Raw genomic sequence first — 20,303 nt, 5'->3', positions numbered from 1 at the left:
GGGTAAGGAGGGAGAGGGTTGGTAGATGAGGGTAAAGGGTATCAAATATATGGTGATGGAAGGAGAACTGGGTGGTGAGCACACAATGTGATATATAGATGATGTAATACAAAACTGTACACCTGAAACCTATGTAACTTTACTAACAAATGTCACCCCAATAAACTTAAAAAAAAATCACAGCATGTGAAAAAAAGATCATAGCGTAAAAAAAAATAAAAATAAAATCTTACCATTTGTGACAACATGGATGGACCAAGAGGGTATGCTAAGTGAAATAAGTCAGACTGAGAAAGGCAAATACCATATGATCTCACTTTTTTTGTGGCATCTAAAGAACAAAATAAATGAACAAACAAAAGAGAAACAGAATCACAGATACAGAGCAAACTGATGGCTACTATACGGAAGGGTGCTGAGGGGCTAGGTGAGAGAGACAAAGGGATTAAGAAGTACAAATTGGTAGATTAAAAGAGTCACAGGGATGTAAAGTACAGCATAGAGCATATAGTCAATAACACTGTAAAAACTACATGTAGTGTCAGATGGGTACTAGATTTATTGGAGGAATACTTTGTAAATTATGTAAACATTTAACCACTATGCTGTACACCTGAATCTAAGATAAAATAATACTGAATGTCAAATATAATTTAAAAAATAGTCATGGGGATATATAGTACTGCATACGGAATATAGTCTATAATATTGTAATAACTATGTACGGTGTCAGATGGGTAACAGACTTATTGAGGTTATCACTTTATGACGTGTGTAAATGTCTAATCACTATGTTGTTTTGTACACTTGAAACTAATAAAAGAATCAGGTAAAAGATTCACATCAATATATGTCAATGACTGAGAATACTTCTGATATAGAATTCCTTGGGTTATATTTATTTTTTCTGGGTTGACTATTGAAATATAGCATACATGCAAAATAGGACATAAATCATAAGCCTGATAAATTTTTGCAAAGGGACACGTGTTTAATCAGCAACCAGATTAAGAAATAGAACATTATCAGCCCCTGAGATGCCCCTCCCAATTACCCCCCAGTCCCAAGAGATGTATCTTAATATTAACAGGAAAGCCTCAAAGGCAAAAATTCTAAATCCGAAGTAATAAATATTATTAACAACTATATATAACAGGCAGATCTTGGGAAAGGAAAATCTTCCAGTGCTCATCACTCTGTCAATAAACAAAGGCTGGCCCTGTTTCCCAATGACAATTATAATAGCTACCATTTATGGAACATTTAGTATGTGCTAAACACCTTGCTTAACATTTCATATTTAATTCTCATAACAACTCTATAAAAAGAAATGAAATCTATTCCTCAGTTCCTTAAACGCACATAAGTATAACCGATGCACGCAGTATTCTTTATAATATGGTTTATTCTCCATGCTGCTCTAATGCAAAAGTGAATACATGCAAAAACCATCTTTTCAAATCTTGATGCTTATTCATGGATTTTAAGAAACAGATAAAAAAATAACATAAGCAATATGAGAAATGTGAAAGAGCTGGATTTATAATGTATCTTTAGGTAGTAAAACTGAGGACAAAATTAGACTGAAAATAAACTGGGGAGTTTGTCAGCAGTAGCAAGGTAACGAGAAAGATAAAACATAATTAAGGTGTTAAGTTTTAGAAGCTTGAAAGAGGTTTTGGACTTAGGGAAATAAATGTTAATGTCAACTGATGAAAAAGCAGTAATATTAAAGGGAAGAAATTGGAATTGAGCCTTGAGTATCACAGAGATAAAGTAGAAAGCAGAAGAGAAAACAGAAAATTCCAAGAGAATGAACTAAGATATAAAACAAAACAATAATAACAGCTATAACTTTTATGCTAATTACTTTATTTAAAATGTTTTCCTAATCACTTTTATATCAAAGCTTCACAACAATCCTGTAATGAATATCCTTAAGAACAGATAAAGGAAGTGAGATTGTAAGAAATTAAGTCCCTTGCCCAAGATAATGCAATTAATATCTGCTAAAGCTAGAATAAGGAACCACAAAAATCCAGCTAGAATAAAAAGATGAGAGGTTGGCCAACAACCTCTGATACCAGTCTCACTGACATCAACATCAATGGGGAGAGAATATAACTTCAGTTTGAGCCAGTAAATATCTTTTGTGACCCTAAAGTGAGAACCAAAGTCATTTTATAAGGATGTATACAACAGAAATGAAGTAACTTTATTTGTAAATATTTTAACATAAATAAGTTATCATGCTCTATGTAGGTGCTCACAGTAATAGACTGATGTTAAAATGTCCTCAACTTTCTTATTTTCACTACCCTTCGGGATTCTGCTCACCACTGTAAGCATTCCCCGGTCTTCTTCATCACCCACATCTAATCACTATGTCTTCTTTCATAGTATCTTTCAGAGCCATATCCTTCCATTCTTAGGGAGGACAAACTAGTTTTCAATCAACAAAAGGCTATAACCTATTCAAGTACCTAAACCTTGCTCTTCTGATTTTTTCCCGACTTTTGCTCTCTCAGAATTTGAATCCTATTTCAAAGTCCCCTCTTCCCTGAAGCGGTCTCTATGTGCAGCCCTTTCCCTACTCAATTTCTTATCCATTTCTGTAGCATTTACCATACGACTCATCAAAACCTGACATATATTAACTGAAATTATTTAACTCTTGGTGAGCAATTCCTATTGCCCACTAATTTTTTTAAAATACAATGCCTCATACTTTAATTTCTCTAGAATTGTGGCTACTAGCGCAATGCCTTTAATATAATGAGTACATAAGAGATCTTGGTAACTGACTCTGGTTCATATTGTTAACCCTTCTCTGAATCACCTCCAAATTCATTTTAAGGACAAACTTATTTAAGTTGAATTACGTGTAAAAGGTTTGTTTTCTAATTGTTTCCTGAAGCCCAGATTCATCTCTACTTCAAGACTATCATTTTTTTAGGGTAGAGATTGCCATATTCCTTTTGTATTTTTCACTAATACACTGCTGTTCTCATAGAGGGCAACAATTATTTAATATTTGACAATAAATAATTCTCTATAATTTTGTAAAACATTAGAAATGACATCGTAGAATAAAACCATGGTCCTCTGATCTCCCATGTTTTTCTGACAACTACACAAAGGACAATACTGGGAAGTAGGACTGTCACTTAACTATAGCTAAATAATGCTTTGAAGCCAGGCAGGCAACCCAAGGGAGTGAAGCAGACCTGCGGGAAACCATAGTAACCCTAAGAATAAATAAGCCCAATCTCAAGAGGACAACTACAACTCAGCTCTAGCCAACCGCTGCCAGGTTATGTTCTTATTTTTAAAAGAGAAGCTGGTAATCCAGGTTTGTGTATAAAAGATCTTGATTTTTAAGTATTTACAATTAACTCATGTTAGTTGTAAATAGTTAACGGTGTGGGTCAAAGAAAGCATCTCTAAAGTTAAATTCAGCCAATAGGCTGTTAATCTATAACTTCTGTTTCAGTGTTTAAAAATTGATTATTTTTCTTTATAATAAATCACCACTTTTGATCTTTACAACAATTCTTTGACTAGAATATTCTCACCCATATTTAACCAATGAGGGAACTCCTCTGTAACGAAGCTAATAAAAGATCAAGTCAGGAACTCAAATCACATCATTTATCGACTCATATTATATAGCCTCTTTGTCTTACATCCACAGTCCTTAACTTTTGTGTATGTGTGTGGGTTGGGGAAGAGGGCGTGTTAGGAGATGAGAGCTAGTCATAAGTCCCTATGAGAATCTGATAAAAAATTATAGACCGGATCCTCTGCCCAGAAAAATGCATATATGAACATGCATATTAAATACTGCATAATTTTAAGGGATTCACAAACTCCTGAAGCCTATCCATAGATGCCTGTAGTACATGAGATAATTAAGAGACAGAAATGCACTCAAAATACCTGTAGCTTTACTTCCTGATAAGCATGAATTTATAATCAGTAAGTCTACCAAAACTATTCTGAACTTTTTTACATTTCTAATTATTTTACTGTTAGGATTAATATGTTCCACTTTTTATTACTTGTTATATTAAGTAGTGCTGTCTTTTATTTACCTTCAAACAACAAGTTGTCTTAAAGTATACAACTTTTGAGTTTCAGGGGGCTAAATATAGTTCTAGAATTATAGAATTTGTTGAATAATCTCAAGTTCATGGTTTCTGTATGACTGCAAATGTCTAATGCATTCTCTTCTAAGCTGCTATGATTCCAGACTAATAGTTTGGAATTAGTAAATTCCAAATTAGTAAAACTAATTTTTTTTCCCAGTTCTCTTTGATTTGGAAACCTCACCACCAATTTTACCATTTATTCTCTCTGGATTTCCTTCATCTACGTTATTCTCTTCAGGTTTACAATACAATTACCTGTATTTACATAAAGAGTAGAAAAACATTTCCTACTTTGTACTTAACTCTTTTTCTGTTAATGTTGATCACCTTTCTGACTATTTTTGGCTGTAACATCACATAATGTCAATATCTGCATAAAATAATCCACAATTACTATAATAAATTTACTGTCTTGGATTTGAACTAATTCAATTAACTCCAAAACCCATACCCTTTCCAATATACTGCATTGATTAGAGAACGTCAACTACAAGTATAATTTTAATCCTATTTTCCATTAGTGTACTTGCTAATATTTTCTAACACCAAAGCTTAACAACTGTTTTTTTGGGGGAGTGGCTGCACTTGATGCCTCAGACCATCTCCCTACAGTTAATGCCCATGAACTCATCACTTCGTGACAGCAAAAAGTGGTATCATTTACAAAACTTAGAAATTTCAATGTTTATTCCCTTATCTGGATATAAATTGTAAAACTAGTACTAGCCCAAATTCAAAATTTATTCAGTGGGTCCTGTTACTCAAACTCTTCTACCCAGTGAAACATCTGCTGCAAAGCATTTAGCTTATCATTTACAGAACATCCCATGTCTTCCTTACCACATGCAGGCCATTTTTTTGATAGGTTTTATTGCTAAGCCCTGATAAATGCTTTTGAAAGTCTTAGTAAATTACACTAATTGACATTCCTAATAGACACATGAATAAACCTTCAAGAATAATGGTGGCTACTATTTATTTTCTGCCATGCACCAAATAATGTGCTAGGTTGTTTACGCTACCTTATTTAATCCTTAAAAAACTCTGAAATTTAGATGTTAATATTACCATTTTACATATAAAAAACCCAAGGCTGAAGCTTAGAGAATGTTCCCAAAGTTACATTACATGTATAGTAGAGGCCAGAACTCACAAGTTTTTCCAAAGCCTCAGCATATTGGACTGGTATAATTACCCCTGTACATAAAGACAGAATGTTCCTTTCTCCCAGATTACACTGACGTTTATCCACCTGCTCTGTATCAAAGTCAGACCTCGCATTCTATAGTTTCTTTCCCTCACTGCATCCTTAAGAGTGAGGATATGAGAAATGAACCTATTATCAAGAATAATGGCTGGTTTTGTTTAAATAAATCTAAAAAGAGTCTGCCTGCTTGAACAAGAATAAAACTAAGGGCTGAAAACTGTTCTAACGTCTTCCACAGGACTAAGAGTATATTCAAAGATCTGGGTTTATTGTGGTTGTTATTGTTTTATTTGTTTATTTTCATTCTTGTAGATGGATCATCTGATTCTGAAGACACAATTCCTGCATCTTGAAAACTTTTATAAATGAAAAGCTCTAAAGCACCTGCAAAGTGCTTTTCAAAGGCTCCTTTTATTCACTTAATTTGGGATTCATGGCCTTAAAGAGAATATATACCCACGTTACATAAAAATATATTTTGAGCACATTTTTATAATCTTAAACCTTGTAATTTGAAAAATTAAGACTACTGCATACCTGATTAAAAAAAAGAGGAGAGGAGATACTATTTGAGAGAAAGGCAGGGAGAAACCAGCCAAGAACTATAATACACTTTTATAAAATGGGACAGAAGAAGGAAAGAAACTGCATAGCCAGCACTAGCTATCTCACTATGGGGAGCTTTGGACAACAGAGTAGAGAGAAAAAGAATAATCAAGGCTCACTGTTTACGATTTTCTGTTTGCAAATATCTCCTCCATTTATTCTATCAATTGGATGTTAATTTTGCTTAATAAATCCCTTTATAAAATGTACATACAGAGGGTGCCAAAAATGTATACACTTTAAGAAAGGAAAACTATTAAAATTGTAATACTTTATACTGATAACAGAAGATGAATACAAGTCACGTGTGACTTCTGCAATTACAAGAGGTGCTCAAAGTGGATACCATTCAGCATCCAGTCACTTCTGATTATGGTGAAGTTCTGCTTGAGCAACACTGACCAACGTGTCCACTTGTATAAATTTTTTTGGAACCTCCAGCACATCCTTGGAAAGTTAGAAATCTATTGGTTCTTCATACCTTTACTGTGAGTTACTATAATTAGATTGTCTACAACTTAAGTAAAACTTTTGGGGGTTGCAAGTTTCAGTTGACGCATGGAATACTTCAGGATAAAACAATAAAGACCTGTATACAGTCTGAGCACAGAACAACCGAAAGAAAAGTGGAATGATGAGACACTAAGGAAGGGCAGAACGGGTGAAAGAAAGTGAAAAAGTACCTACTTTACAAATTTTGCCATAGAAAAAATAGGTTATGATTCAATGATCTCAAAGTTTCCTTTCCCCTCTATAATTTTATGAGGGCTATCATGCAAAGAACGAATGTTTTACATACCAAATCATAATATGCTATACTTTTCCTTCCTGTAGTGTATTACCATCCAACCATTAAAGCAAAAGACCTCCCTTTTCTACCTCAACAACATAAAAGTGAGGAATTTATCAAAACTCATTCCAGAGGACGACCAAAAGGAAATCAATGGGAGAAATCATAGGGAGATAAATATCTTTCCAATAAGGAAATCAATAACACACCCTCCAATACTTTGATAATCAATATTTGATAATTTACTGAATGAAATCAGGGGTCCAAAAGAGATACAGATTATTGAAATAGTTCAGAATCTTTCCCTAGGCACGCGCTAAGAACCCTCATTAGCCAGACACACAAAAAGTGAAGGAGACACTATTTCCCCACCAGCCTCTAGGCATTTCCTTTCCCCTGCATAACGGCTCCGTCCTTTGCTCCCTTCCATTTGGCACCTTACTAATTTCCTTTCCACCTCTGCATCATCCATCAGTTACTTCTGGCTTCACAGTCACCCCTGGAGACCGTCTCCACAAAGTTTCCCTTTCTTCCTGCTGGTTTCACTTACATCTCTCTGTCTGGGTTTTACCCACACCTGCTCAACTCCGGCTTTTTCCATCGACCCCCTAGGACTCCAGGCCCGGCAGTGGATCGCGCTGGGAACCCTGTTCTCCCGCAGAATAAGGTGGATCGATGGGAACACAACGCGGAGACTTTTGTGCCTCCACACACCCACACCCAGAGCTCCCCCTTTTCCACCGGGATGTCCACACTCACAGCGCACAGTGTGGAAGGCGCAGCGCGGTTGCTTCTCAAAACTCGCGCCTAACTTGAGAACCCGCTCGCGACTGTCGATATGCCAGGGTCCATTCATCGTTATCCTTCGGCTCCGACTTCGCCTCCGACTCTGCCTCCGTCAACTAGCGCTCCCTACCTTCTGCCACCTCAGCCTAAACCAGCTGCATTAGCAGCAGCGGGCGGAGCCACGACAGACTCCGCCCCGCCGCCCACCGCGCGCTCCCCCCACCGGGCGCCTCTCGCGTGCCGATTGGCTGGCTGGAGAAGGACGCCCCGCCCCTTGACGCCGAGCTCTTGGTCCCGCCTCCGCGCCCCTTCCCGCGTTGCGACGCTAGCCGCGGGGAGAACGCCGCGCTGCTGAGGTGCGTGGTGGGAGCAGGGTTCCTTGGTGGAGGAACGCTTTGCGAGAATGAGGTAACGGACCTGAGGTGGTGGCTGGGGACTGAGACGGCCTGGAGGTACCAAGAGGCCGGGACCCCGGACCTCTGGGCCAAGTGACCCAGAATGTAGGAGCTCTTACCGGGAGAATCGGCCTACTTCACGCTTTCTGTGGGGATCTAGTGTGGAAACTGAGGCCGGGGGAGGAGCGGATTCTGAGTCCCAGGCCTGGTAGCGCCAAAGCTGGGCCTAGAATCCGGAGTACAGCCGCCCCGCGGCCTCAGAGCCTCGGTCTTTGGACTTGACGGGAAGGTGACGCCGTTACCTAGGCAATCGTTTTCTGACCTGTTCTAGGGGAAGTTCTAGGTGCTATTAGGACCGACAAGGTCGGGGCACGTGGAGGGTGGGGCGAAAAAGATTAGAAGTTACGAACTTCGCATGTTTAGGATCAGTGGCAAGTAGATCGCATTGTGTTGCCTGATTTCTTTCTTTCACAGTGATCCTTGGAAGCAGTAACTACACGGCCAGGAAGACCAGATTCCCAAAGTATCAAGGCCGGAGCTCGTGCTCTGGAAAACAGGGTAATGGTATTAGTAATTGAAAAATAATTGTATTTTTTTTTCTGTAAAAACTTCATGAGTTTAATGGTAAAAATGAGAGAAGTGTTGTGTCAGAGGACAATCCCCCCAAAGGAAGTTTACAAATAGTTACCATAACAGGTGGTTGTTTTTCAGCATAATTATGTAATCAAACTCTTCTCCCTTACTGAACTTCTACTTTCGCCAAACTTACCTATGTATTCCAGGCAGGTAGATGAATGTGTCTCCCTTAACCTGCTTGTTCAAATTCGACCCTTTTAAGGCGTACGAAGGGTGTCTCATGAGGCAGTTAAGCGCTCAGATTCTGGAGCAGGGATCTTTGGGTTTGAACGCCCGCTTCATACTTTATAGTATGACATTGTGCAAACCAAAGGTAAGTATGCTCATCAGTTGTAATTGGAAGGGAAATAGTAGTACTTACACCTTAGAGTTGTTGAATTAAATGATAAGTATGCTCATCAGTTGTAATTGGAAGGGAAATAGTAGTACTTACACCTTAGAGTTGTTGAATTAAATGAGTTAATACATACAAGCATTTAAAACAACTCATGACATACAATAAAAGCTCTCCAAATGGTTATTATTCTTGAGTTTTAACTCTATTGTCATGCAGCGTTTTAGGACCATCCTTGGTGGCTGCCTTTTATTCTAAATCTTGAATTATTCTATTATCAAGGAAGTAGGAATTGCTTTTTTGTTTACTTTACAGATGAGAAAACTGGTTCAAGGAAGCCCAATCCTCTGACTCTATGGTCTGTAGTTTTAACTTCTGTGTCATCTATTTGGCTTAACATATTTTGTATAATTAAGTATTTTAGTTTACATATACATATTTGTGTGTGTGTGTACTTTTCCTTCCCAACCAGACCATTCGCAGGGAGTCTGTCCTATATAAAATCTTTGTGACCATTGCATCTAACATAGTGCTCCACAAATGTTTGGTGATGATGATAATGTTTCAGTGATGTTTTATTATGGTACCCAGAAGGCAAGAACAATGTTTTAAGCCTATTTTACCTAAACAAGGCTTCCTACCAGAAATCCATGGTTTACATTTTATAACAAGGAGAAGAGCAGAAGATCAAGAAATTGAGTTTTGGAATACCCAAAGTTTGTCCATTTATTCATTTTTTCAACATATATTTATTAAGTACCTACCTACCATATGCAGGCACTAGTCTAGCCTATGGGGATATAGCAATGAAGCAGAGAGAAGAAGGCAGCCATCAATGGTAGTCTGAGTTTCGCCCTCATGAAGCTTACCTTTTAGTGTGAATTTTTTTCAAACATAAATTAAAATGTGTACTAGCCTAGGAATAAGAAAATAGATTAATGAACTAAATAGAATCCAAAAATATACCCAACTGGCACTTCAGATTGCTTCTTTATATCTATTCATGACTAATTACCTCAGGAATTTATGACAGCTATGTGCATTTGTTCTTTTTTCACTAATCTATAACCTCATCTAACTTAAAAAATTTAGTTAGATTCCTATCTTACACCATTCACAAAAATAACTTACAGGTGTATTGAAGATATAAATAAAGATATAAGTTAAATAAGATATAAATAAAACAGAACCATAAAACACTAGGAAAAATTAGGAGAATACATTTTAGCTCTTGGGGTAAGGAGGACACCAATGGCAGAAGCCATAGAGGGAAAGATTGTTATAATAGACTACATAAAAATTGTAAAACTATGGTGTAGGCACCATAATCAAACTTTGAAAAATAAATGGCAGACAAGGAGAAAGTGGCTTACAGTCAATATAAAAGATAAAGTGTTCTTACAGCTTCTGCAAAAGAATAAGACAAGTCAATAGAAAAATAGTTGAGGGATATGAACAGAAGATACATAAAAGAAGAAATAGCAGTGAATATGAAATGTGCCTAACTTTCCTAATAAATGAATACAGATTTAAAAAGATAATACCATTTTTCCTCTAGCAAATTGGCAAAAATATAAAAAATAATGATGTATTGGTAAAAGTATAGTAAATGAGCACCCTCGTACATTATTGGTAGAAGTATAAATTGGAACAGCCATTTTGGAGAAAAATTTGGGATCATATCAAAATTTTAAAAATATGTATCTTGCAACCCAGCCATCCAACTTTCAGGAAAATTCATCCTACAGAGTACTAGCAAGTATACGTAAAGACATTTATATTACTGTTCGTTGCATCATTGTTTATCATAGCATACACTCTGAATAACTTCCAATAGAGAGGATGTTTACATATACAGTAGTCTCCCCTTATCGATGGGGGATATATTCCAAGACCCTCCATGTATGCCTACAATCATACATAGTGCTGAACCCTATATAGGTATACTATATTTTTTCCTATACATACATACCTATGATAAAGTTTAATGTATAAATTAGGAATAATAAGAGGTTAACAATAACTAATAATAAAATAGAATAATTATAGCACTGTATTGTAATGTTATGTGAATGGTCTCTCAGAATATTTTACTGTAGTGTACTCATCTTTTCACTTAAAGGAAGCACTTTATAGCTTCTCTTTGACATCTCTCAATTGGCCAACATCACCACTCTTGTGCTTTGGGGCTATTATTAAGTAAAATAAAGGTTACTTGAACTCAAGCACTGCAGTACCACACCAGTCACTCTAATCACTGAATAGGCTACTAGTAAGTGACTGACGGGCAGGCAGCATGGAGACACTGGACAAAGGGGATGATTACATCCAGAGCAAGAGGGAGCGAGACAGTATAAGAATTCATTATGCTACTCGGAATGGTGTTGCAACTTAAAAATTATGAATTGTTTATTTCTGGAATTTTCCATTTAATATTTTTGGAACATGGTTGACTGTGGGTAACTGAAACCATGGAAGGTAAAACTGCGGATAAGGAAGGGGGGACTACTGTATTTTGACGTACTATTACAAAGGAATCATAGCATAATGCAGCCATTGGAAAGAATAAAATAACTCTGTATCTACACCCTTGGAAAGTTTTATGTCTGCTGTGTGCCAGGATGTGCTGGGATTTCTTTAAAATATTTCCAGAAATTTTTTTTAAATGATTTATATTTTACCTAATAAGGGATGCTTTTTGGATGTCTTTTATTATGGCCAACTCTTCAATATAAAGGATGGCAAGTTATGAAGAATAATAGTTTAACAAATGAGTTAGAAGTAGGTAATTTGGGAATATGTTTTGTGGGTTTTTATGTTTTACATGGGAGGAAATATTAGGAACATTGTAATTAAAACCACAGACTTTGGAGTTAGACTGATCTGGATTTGAATGCTGACTCTACCACATGATGGTGGAACCATGTCTAGTTTAAATTCTTCATGCTTGATTTTTCTCATCTGTAAAATGGAGATTACAGGCTCTACCTTATAGTCCTGTTGTGAAGATTAAATATGGTAATGCTTATAAAAGTACTTAGCACAGTACTTAGTTCATAGTAAACCCTTAATATATGTTAGCTTTTGTTAATTATTACTAAAGAGTATGCTTTTTAAAAAATATTGATATCTTTGATCTTTGAATACCTTAAAACTTTTTTATAAAGATAATTTTAGAAACAAATTGAATTAGAATGTGGATTTTTTTAATTTTCAGATTATTGACTTCATTCAGTATGCTATTTATAAACAAGCTTTGGTTATCTTATAATTACATAACATTTCTGAGTTGTGTGTTGGGGATTCCCAAGACCAACCCCAGGTTCAGTGATTTGCTAGGAGGGCTCACGCTTCTTAAGGTATAGTCATATTCATGGCTGTGATTTATTATAGTGATGAAAAGATGAAAAGCAAAGTCAACAAAAGGAAAAGACCATGGGACGAAATCCAGAGGAAAACAGGAGCAAACTTCCAAAAGTCCTCTCTTAATGGAATCACATAGGACATTCTTAATTTCTCCTGCTATGAGTTACGACAACATACTGAAGTATTGTCTACCAGGGAAGCTCACTAGAGACTTAGTGACTAGAATCTTTATTGGAGGATGGTTGTGTAGGCAACCTCTGCTATCATGTACCAGAATTCCAAACTTCAGAAAGGAAAGCAGGCGTTCAGCATAAATCACATTGTTTTTACAAACAGTTTAGGCCCAGTGAGCCATTCTTATTAGGAAATGATAGAAGTCTCCTAAAATCCAAGTTCCTAGACACCAGCCAAGGGCCAGCCTTGTAAGGAGACGTTTGAAAGGATAGCAGTCTCAGGCCTATGTTAACTGTTTTATGTACATGCAGTTTCTGTTTTTATGATAAAAAAAAATAATTTATATTCTAGGATTGTTGTACAGATTAGAAAGAGTGAATATGAAGCCCCAAGCACAGTTCCTGACTGTTACTGCACAATAAATAATACCTCCTGTAGTTGTTCCAGTTTCCAATAAGGGAGAAATTAAAAAAAAAAAATCTACCCTTCTCAAAGCAAGCAACGCTACATTTTCATTTATATTAAGCTGTGTTTCATTTAGGGAAGAATGTTTAGGGTAATGTATTTGACCTTAATGTTCCCTATTTCTGTTAAAATGTAGGTGATATGAGAAATGAAGCCAACAGGTACAGACCCAAGGATCTTATCTCTTGCTGCTGAAGTTGCAAAAAGTCCAGAACACAATGTTCCTGTTATACTGTTGAAGTTAAAAGGTAAGAAAATCTTTTTTTCTGATTTTCTAACACTGTTTAAGTAACAAAACAGTTATTACATCATGGGTACAATTTTAGCATTTGTTTCCGATTTGTTCAGCGAAATCTTAAGATCATGATAAACCAGTGATTTTTTTTCTTTTTAATGTGTTTTTAGTTATTCAACCTATAAAAATCAATTGTATTTGAATAGTTATGTACAGTGTCAGATGGGTAGTAGACTTGGGGTTATCACTTCATGAGTGATGTTTAATTATTTTGTTTTGCACCTGAAACTAATTAAAAAATTTATTCTGAACCACAATAAAAAAAAATCATGCACACAAAAATACAGAGAGCTGTTGGATTTATTAAGCAAAAATAAGTATATCTTATTTCCTTTTTGCCTTAGAAATATTAAACAACACACCTTTAGGAAGCTCAGAGTTGAAGAAAATCAAACAAGATATATATTGTTATGACCTCATTCAATATTGCCTCTTGGTCCTCAGTCAAGATTGTTCTCGAATCCAGGGCGGTTGGACTACAATTTCCCAGCTTACACAGATACTAAGGTAAAATGAAGCAATAAGTTAGCTTGTTCTTAAGGGATATAGTAGATTTTTACTTTCAAAATTAGCTTCTTTTTATTCATCTGTAACAAGCATTGGCAACCTCCTGTGGTGGGTTATGGTTGTACTTTTTCTTCATACTATGTTTTTTGTTCATGTCTATGTATTTGTGAATGTTTCACTGTCCAAATTTTGCTCCATAAGCTCTATGAAGATGGTGATCATGTCTTTTGCTCACCACTGAATTCCAAGTGTCGATAGACTCTACTGACTAAAGAATATAGGAAGAAATGAAGATATTAAGGCACTGGCTGTATACTGGAAAAACTTACAATAGAGCTGGGATCAGTCATATGAATATATCATACAAGGCAGAATGAAACATGCTGAAATGAAAGACATAAGCAAAGTCCTATAGAACAGATACAGAAACTATTCATTTCACTTTGTATTGATTTAGCTATCTCAACTGTATATTTCATTAGGTAACTCAAATCCTGTCAATAAAATTTAGAAGCAGCATTTACTGATCTACTATACTAGAAATGAAAAGAGATTATACTCTTTTACTTAAAGGAGGCAATAAAATAAACCAGATGTTCTCAGTGTGTAAGCCACTTCCTACTTAAGTAACTGAAAGTGTGCTTTTCTAATTGGATCTTATCTTTTGAAACTGCTTACTCTTAATTTGTTACTACATCAAGGCCAGATTCAACACTGTTAGAGAAAACAATTAACAAATGTGCATAATATTCCTTGTTATACTTTGATTTTCAAGATTGTTTCTTTAAGTATGAAAAGCCTCATGTCTTTGTTTTAACTAGGTATGTTAACTCATGAAAATATTGATTGACTTAGGCTTTCTTGAGTGGAATCCCCATATTTGTGAATGTACAAAAAAATTTATTTTATTGTTCTCGGTCAAAATAGGTACTCTTAAATAATTAACTTTAGGAACCAAACAGAAAAGAGAAACTGATAGATGTGACCATTAGTCCATTAACTTTAGGAATTGATGTGTAAAAAATACAAAAATAAAACATGATGCATTGGACATTAGCCAGTTAAGTTTTTAGCATACTGAGTAGGTAGTCACTTTTGCTCATCAGTGTCTGCACATTTTGGGGAAAAGCCTCAAACAACAGTACTTATTAGAGGACACACATAGGGACCATTCTTGGGTTGGGGGACTTTTTTTGGTATAGTCTACACAAATACTTTTTATTGAGACTTTTGAATATACTCATTTCATACCCAGGGAGTGATTTTTATGTGAAGTTTCAAGACCCGTTTCTCTAAAGTGTTTCTACTAGAGTTAGGTTTTTGCTGTTTCCCCTTCTGATATAAAAAATATGCCATCAAATATTATGCAGATTTTAGGAAAAATAGATCTATTAGAAGGTAGAATTGGTATAAAATTAGTGTTTGATTTCCTAATCTATCCCTTGCAGACTAATCTCACCCTGGGTGTTTTTCAGGTATTGGATGTCTAAAATGTATCAGTTAACACAAATGTTATTCATGAATTAGACTCTCAAGGTAGCCTATTAGTTTTAGAGTGTTTGTAGCCCATTCACTGAAAACTTGCCTTCTTTCTCTTTATTGTAAGCTAAGTGTATTTTGTTTCCTGGGGGGTTGACAAGTAGGTTTCTAGGACATATGAGTCCTGGCTCTAAAGTACAGGCAAAGTCACAACTAATACTTTTCTAGAAAGTTGTTACATAATTTTCCAGCAAAAGTTCTTTATTGGCTTGGCAACCAAAGAAAGATACTAAAAAATCTCATTAAGGCACAGTGTCTATAGAAGCTTTAGCATGCAATTGAAATTTATAATTAACACAACCTGAGTCACAAACTTGTGCTCTTATTTCAGCCATTGCTGTGTGGGCTTAGAGCCAGGAGAAGATGCAGAGGAATTTTACAATGAATTACTTCCATCAGCTGCAGAAACTTTTCTGATTTTGGGGAGGCAATTGCAAACATGTTTCATCAATGCAGCTAAGGTATATGTGTTTATTTAGTGTCTTGTGTTTTGTAGTCAGTTTAATTCTTGAGAAGATGTTCCATGTTATTTTTCAAATGTGCAAAATTTGGCTGAAAGTACAATCAGAGTAGTCAATTCAAACATTTTAAAAGTTATAACCAAAAGAACTCAACATTTAAAAATTTTAAAGTACTGGCTGAACCATATTGTATGACTTTTTGAAGGATCTGCTCAACTTTGAGCAGCACCTATGGACATTTATTTTTATAGCATCTTCCTAAAATATACCTTCTACTTAAATTAATAGTAGAGGAATGTATAGTTCTGTAGGCCCAAAGCTTTTCTCAGTAACTCCAATGGTGAAGAACCAAAGTGAACTTTTTATTTAATCTTTCAAATCTTCCTTAGTCAAAATATTTCAACCCAAACATAAGGTTGTTTGAATCCAACAAGTATTTCTTGGGTGAATTGGGCTAGATGCTACATGTACCCTTTTTATCCCCTGACCCATGGAATTAAGAATTTAAAATTAAGAATTCTAATTAATTTAGAAGTATGCAGCTTAATTTCCAAAAATTTGAGAATTTTATTGATGTTTTATTGTTACCCATTTCTAATTCTATTGTGGTCAGATAACATACTCTATCATTTCAATCCTTTGAAATTCTTTTCAGAATTGTTTTTTGGCTCTCCACATGTTTTATCTTGGTGAATGTTCTATTACAAGCAGTCCTTGTTTTGCACAGTGCCATTTTAACTGAAACTCACACATTTCAACCATGTAAAGGTTTTGATATGCACAAGTTTTATTTAACATGGTACCATGCAAAAGCAAGGACTCCCTGTATACTTGAATGTGAACTCTGCAGTTGTGTATAATGTTCTGTGAATGTGAATTAGATCAGTTTGGTTAGAGAGTATATAAAGAATAAGTCTGTAAGGCTGAAACTCCTTGGCTATATGTACATTTGGGCCTAGTGCTGCATCAGAGATTGAGCAGAGTCAACTCTTGTAAACTATGAAGAGAAACAACCAAGTCACCAAAACAATATTAAGTATTATTTGAGATGCTTTGAGTATATAAGGAATAGACATAATCATGCACTTGAAAAACTCCCAAGCTAGTAAAGTAGCTAAGATCTTTAGATATTTCTTGTAGAAAGACAGATGCATTTTTAATTAAAAAAAATAAAAAATTACATGAGTGAAATTGAATGAGACATACCACATTATAGACAACGTAGTGGTTTGAGTATAAGAAGTATTTTTGGCAGAGAATTTAACTTAGTTGTAGAGTGTGTGCTTTCTATGCAATAGGCCACAAATTCCACTTGTAGAATCTCCATTGACATTTTGAAGGATGCTAGCACTAAATCAATATTTGCATTTTTGCTAGATTTAGTTTAGTTCAGATTAATTAAAGTGGTATGACCTATGGAAATTTTGTTGGACTTGATTTTTTTTTCTGGCTGTGCCACAGACTAACTCTGGGTTCTTAGGCAAACCACTTGTTTTCACTGTACCTGTTTCTCCTTTGTAAAATGATTTCTATCTCATGAATAGCTCAGACCATCATGAAGGCTTTATGTTTTCTTCAGAGCACTTTTATTTAATATTCCCCCTGTAAGTGCAATAATAATTAGTATATTGTTATTTATATAGTCCTTTAATACTTTTCATTACACTTTCACATTCTTCATTATGGTATTTGTATAGATATAAAAAGTTCTTCATACTTATCAGCTAAAGGCCTTTCCGATGTTAATTAAGAAAAAACAAACCTATAAAATAACTAGAGTTCAAATTGAAAACATCAATGTGATGAATGATGTTTTGCTGGAACTAAATTGCTGATGTTGGGTTTAATCCACTATTTGCATATTTTATTTTATGCTAAAAAAAAGCCTTACAAATGTTGAGATATTTAGCTTTTAACGCATTCTATAAGCACATCTGTAGATTTCAGACTAATTGCCTATTGTGGTCCTACTTTTAATGATGAGAAGAGGATGATGTGTCTAACCTTATTTAATACAAAATGTTAGATTTTTTAAAATAACAAATGCATGATAATGTGTGAGATAAAAACATTCTTTAGTAATACAGCAAAGGGAGTAAATCAGCTACAGAAAAGGAAAGCCACTTGACCACAGGGGAAAATTAAAACGGGGATAAAAAGGAGATGACAAGAAAACTGAATTGAAAAAAAAAGAAAAAGAAAACTGAATTTATTTATTAGTTCTGTCTACCTAGGTGTTTTCCCAGTCAGATTTTTTTTTTAATTAGCTGGCATATAGGACCTAGATCGCATGGTGGGACATACACTGGACGTTCTGGCCTAAACTGCAAACTGGTTAAAATATAAACACCTATATACATATATGTATGCACACATATATACGTATATACACACACATGCATATACAGAGGGTGCCAAAAAAATGAATACACATTTTAAGAAAGAAAAACTGTATTAAAATTGTAATACTCAATATATATCTATAACAAAAGATGAATACAAATCACGTGTAACTTCTGCAATGACAAGAGGTGCTTACAGTGGTTACCATCAGCGTCCAGACCCTTCTGATTACAGTGAACTACTGCTTGAGCAACGGTGACCAGTGTCCACTTGTATACATTTTTTTGGCACCTTCGGTATGTATTTTTATATATAAGAATAGAAAACCTCCTATGCAAGAATTTTGAAGTGATTTAAGGGTAAATTTTGTTAACCAGTGTCAGAAGCCATGAATTTACAAGTGACATTGAATGGGGTTTTTAAGGAAAGTAGGAAGTCTAGGAGTCTAGCATTATTCTTTGACATTGACAACAGTGAGGATTACCTGCTTGTGTTTTGGTGAAACTAGCAAAGGCAGTTTATTGGACTAAAGGGATTCTTGATCTAATGTGACATATGTTTCCTGTTTTTATCTTACATTTAAGTTAGCACATATCCATTTAAGCACCTGTCTAACCCTGTGCTAGAATAATAGGAAGAAAATACTTTCATTATTACAAAGAATAATCATAGCAATCATAATGTTTTTGCTGTTGTCATTACTTTTGTGCTGCAGTACAGACATTCAGGACATGAAAAAGATTAGTGGTCTTCATATAACTTTCCACTAAAGTTACATGGCCAATAAATGAGAGAATTATGAAAGGAGTCTGTTTCTTATTACCCATTGTGACATATACTCTAATCTAGAATAATTTCTCATTATACCTTCTACAAAGGAAGAAGCAGGGAAAACTGTCATTTATTTATTGAATAAGTATTGATTGAACATTTACTGTGTGTCAGAACTGAATTTATAGTGGAGAGCTAAATAACATGGTCTTTGCCCTCATGCAGTCAGAGTAAAAGATACAACGGAAATGCACTAATAATAATGCTTTACCTGTTGACATCTACATTTGCATATTGCAGTGATTTTCAACCTTGGCTGCATAACCAAATCACCCACCTTACTTTGTAAAAATACAGATGTCCAGGCTTTTAACTTTGGAGTTTCAGAGTCAGTATGTTTGCACCAAAGTCTGTGCAAAGGTATGTTAAAACAACAACAACAACAAAAAAACAAAAACAAAACTTCACAGATGATTCTCATGTATAGCCAATAGCGAGAAATTCTAGTGAAACCACTTGTAGTTCTTATACTACTTATATTGTCTCCTTTGGCCTCTGGATAACACTAGGTAGAGTAGGTATTACTAGCCAGTAACCACAAGATTTGTAAATTAAGAAACTAAAGGCTTCAAGCTCACGTACCTCATAAATAGCTAATTAGATCCCGAAACCAGGTCCTCTAACTCCTCAGAGAGAAGTCTCTCCTTTTTTTTTAAATAAAGCAACTGCAAAACATTAAATTGGTTTTTTTTGTGTGTGTGTGTGTTTATGTGTATGTGTGTTCAGGTTGAAGAAAAAAATAAATTACTACACTTTTTCCAAATTGTGACTGATTCTCTCTTCTGGCTGTTGGGAGGCCATATTCAACTTATCCAAAATGGTAAGAGAAAAGAGTTTTAATGTAACTGATAATCATTGTAAAGTCAGCTGCTAACAGGTTGATCTTTTTTTCTAAAAATAAGTACCTCATTAGCTATATATGTAACTATCATTAAATGAAACCATAATGAAGTAACTCCACACACAAAATAAATGCCCATTTGGACATTTCAGCTTTAAATAACTAACATTAAGAATATGAATATTAAGGGGGAAATTGCTAAAATATAACTTTCTCCTTAGCTTTGTCTATTTAGCAAATCCAAGATAATTTTGTGCTAACCAGAGGGCAAAAGGAGTGGGGGAATGGTAGAAGCGGGTAAAGGGGGTCAAATATATGGTGGTGAAGAATTGACTTTGAGGGGCCGGCCCGGTGGCTCAGGCGGTTGGAGCTCCATGCTCCTAACTCCAAAGGCTGCCGGTTGGATTCCCACATGGGCCAGTGGGCTCTCAACCACAAGGTTGTTGTCTAGGTTCCTTGAGTCCCGCAAAGGATGGTGGACAGCGCCTCCTGCAACTAAAATTGAACATGGCACCTTGAGCTGAGCTGCCGCTGAGCTCCCGAATGGCTCAGTTGGTTGGAGCGCATCCTCTCAAC

At 35.4% G+C, this 20,303-nt stretch overlaps 2 protein-coding genes across 5 annotated transcripts in view; one reads left to right on the top strand and one right to left on the bottom strand.

The window, feature by feature from the left end:
• EAF2 (ELL associated factor 2) overlaps positions 1–20,303 on the bottom strand; it is an 89,870-nt gene that overhangs the window by 29,712 nt on the left and 39,855 nt on the right. Inside the window, exon 1 of one of the 3 annotated variants that reach the window (XM_081075609.1) lies at positions 8,346–8,481. The exons of 1 other annotated variant lie outside the window; for it this stretch is intronic. In XM_081075609.1, coding sequence (XP_080931735.1) covers positions 8,346–8,352 — 7 coding nt within the window. In that variant the 5' untranslated portion in view covers positions 8,353–8,481. Of the gene's footprint in view, positions 1–7,513; positions 7,694–8,345; positions 8,482–20,303 lie in introns of those variants that run through there. One more of the 3 variants, XM_081075608.1, reaches the window with a different exon arrangement.
• The window catches only part of IQCB1 (IQ motif containing B1), a 45,575-nt gene continuing 33,083 nt past the window's right edge, over positions 7,812–20,303 (top strand). The window contains exons 1-6 of one of the 2 annotated variants that reach the window (XM_081075584.1): positions 7,812–7,948; positions 8,410–8,493; positions 13,047–13,158; positions 13,550–13,712; positions 15,583–15,712; positions 19,613–19,706. In XM_081075584.1, the coding sequence (XP_080931710.1) occupies positions 13,059–13,158; positions 13,550–13,712; positions 15,583–15,712; positions 19,613–19,706 (487 nt within the window). In that variant the 5' untranslated portion in view covers positions 7,812–7,948; positions 8,410–8,493; positions 13,047–13,058. The remainder of the gene's footprint in view (positions 7,949–8,409; positions 8,494–13,046; positions 13,159–13,549; positions 13,713–15,582; positions 15,713–19,612; positions 19,707–20,303) is intronic. The other variant, XM_081075585.1, reaches the window with a different exon arrangement.

This window comes from Rhinolophus hipposideros (assembly GCF_964194185.1).
Source record: "Rhinolophus hipposideros genome assembly, chromosome: 2".
Taxonomy (NCBI): domain Eukaryota; kingdom Metazoa; phylum Chordata; class Mammalia; order Chiroptera; family Rhinolophidae; genus Rhinolophus; species Rhinolophus hipposideros.
The sequence above is the reverse complement of the archived record's forward strand: the minus strand, read 5'-3'. Positions and strand labels throughout refer to the sequence as shown.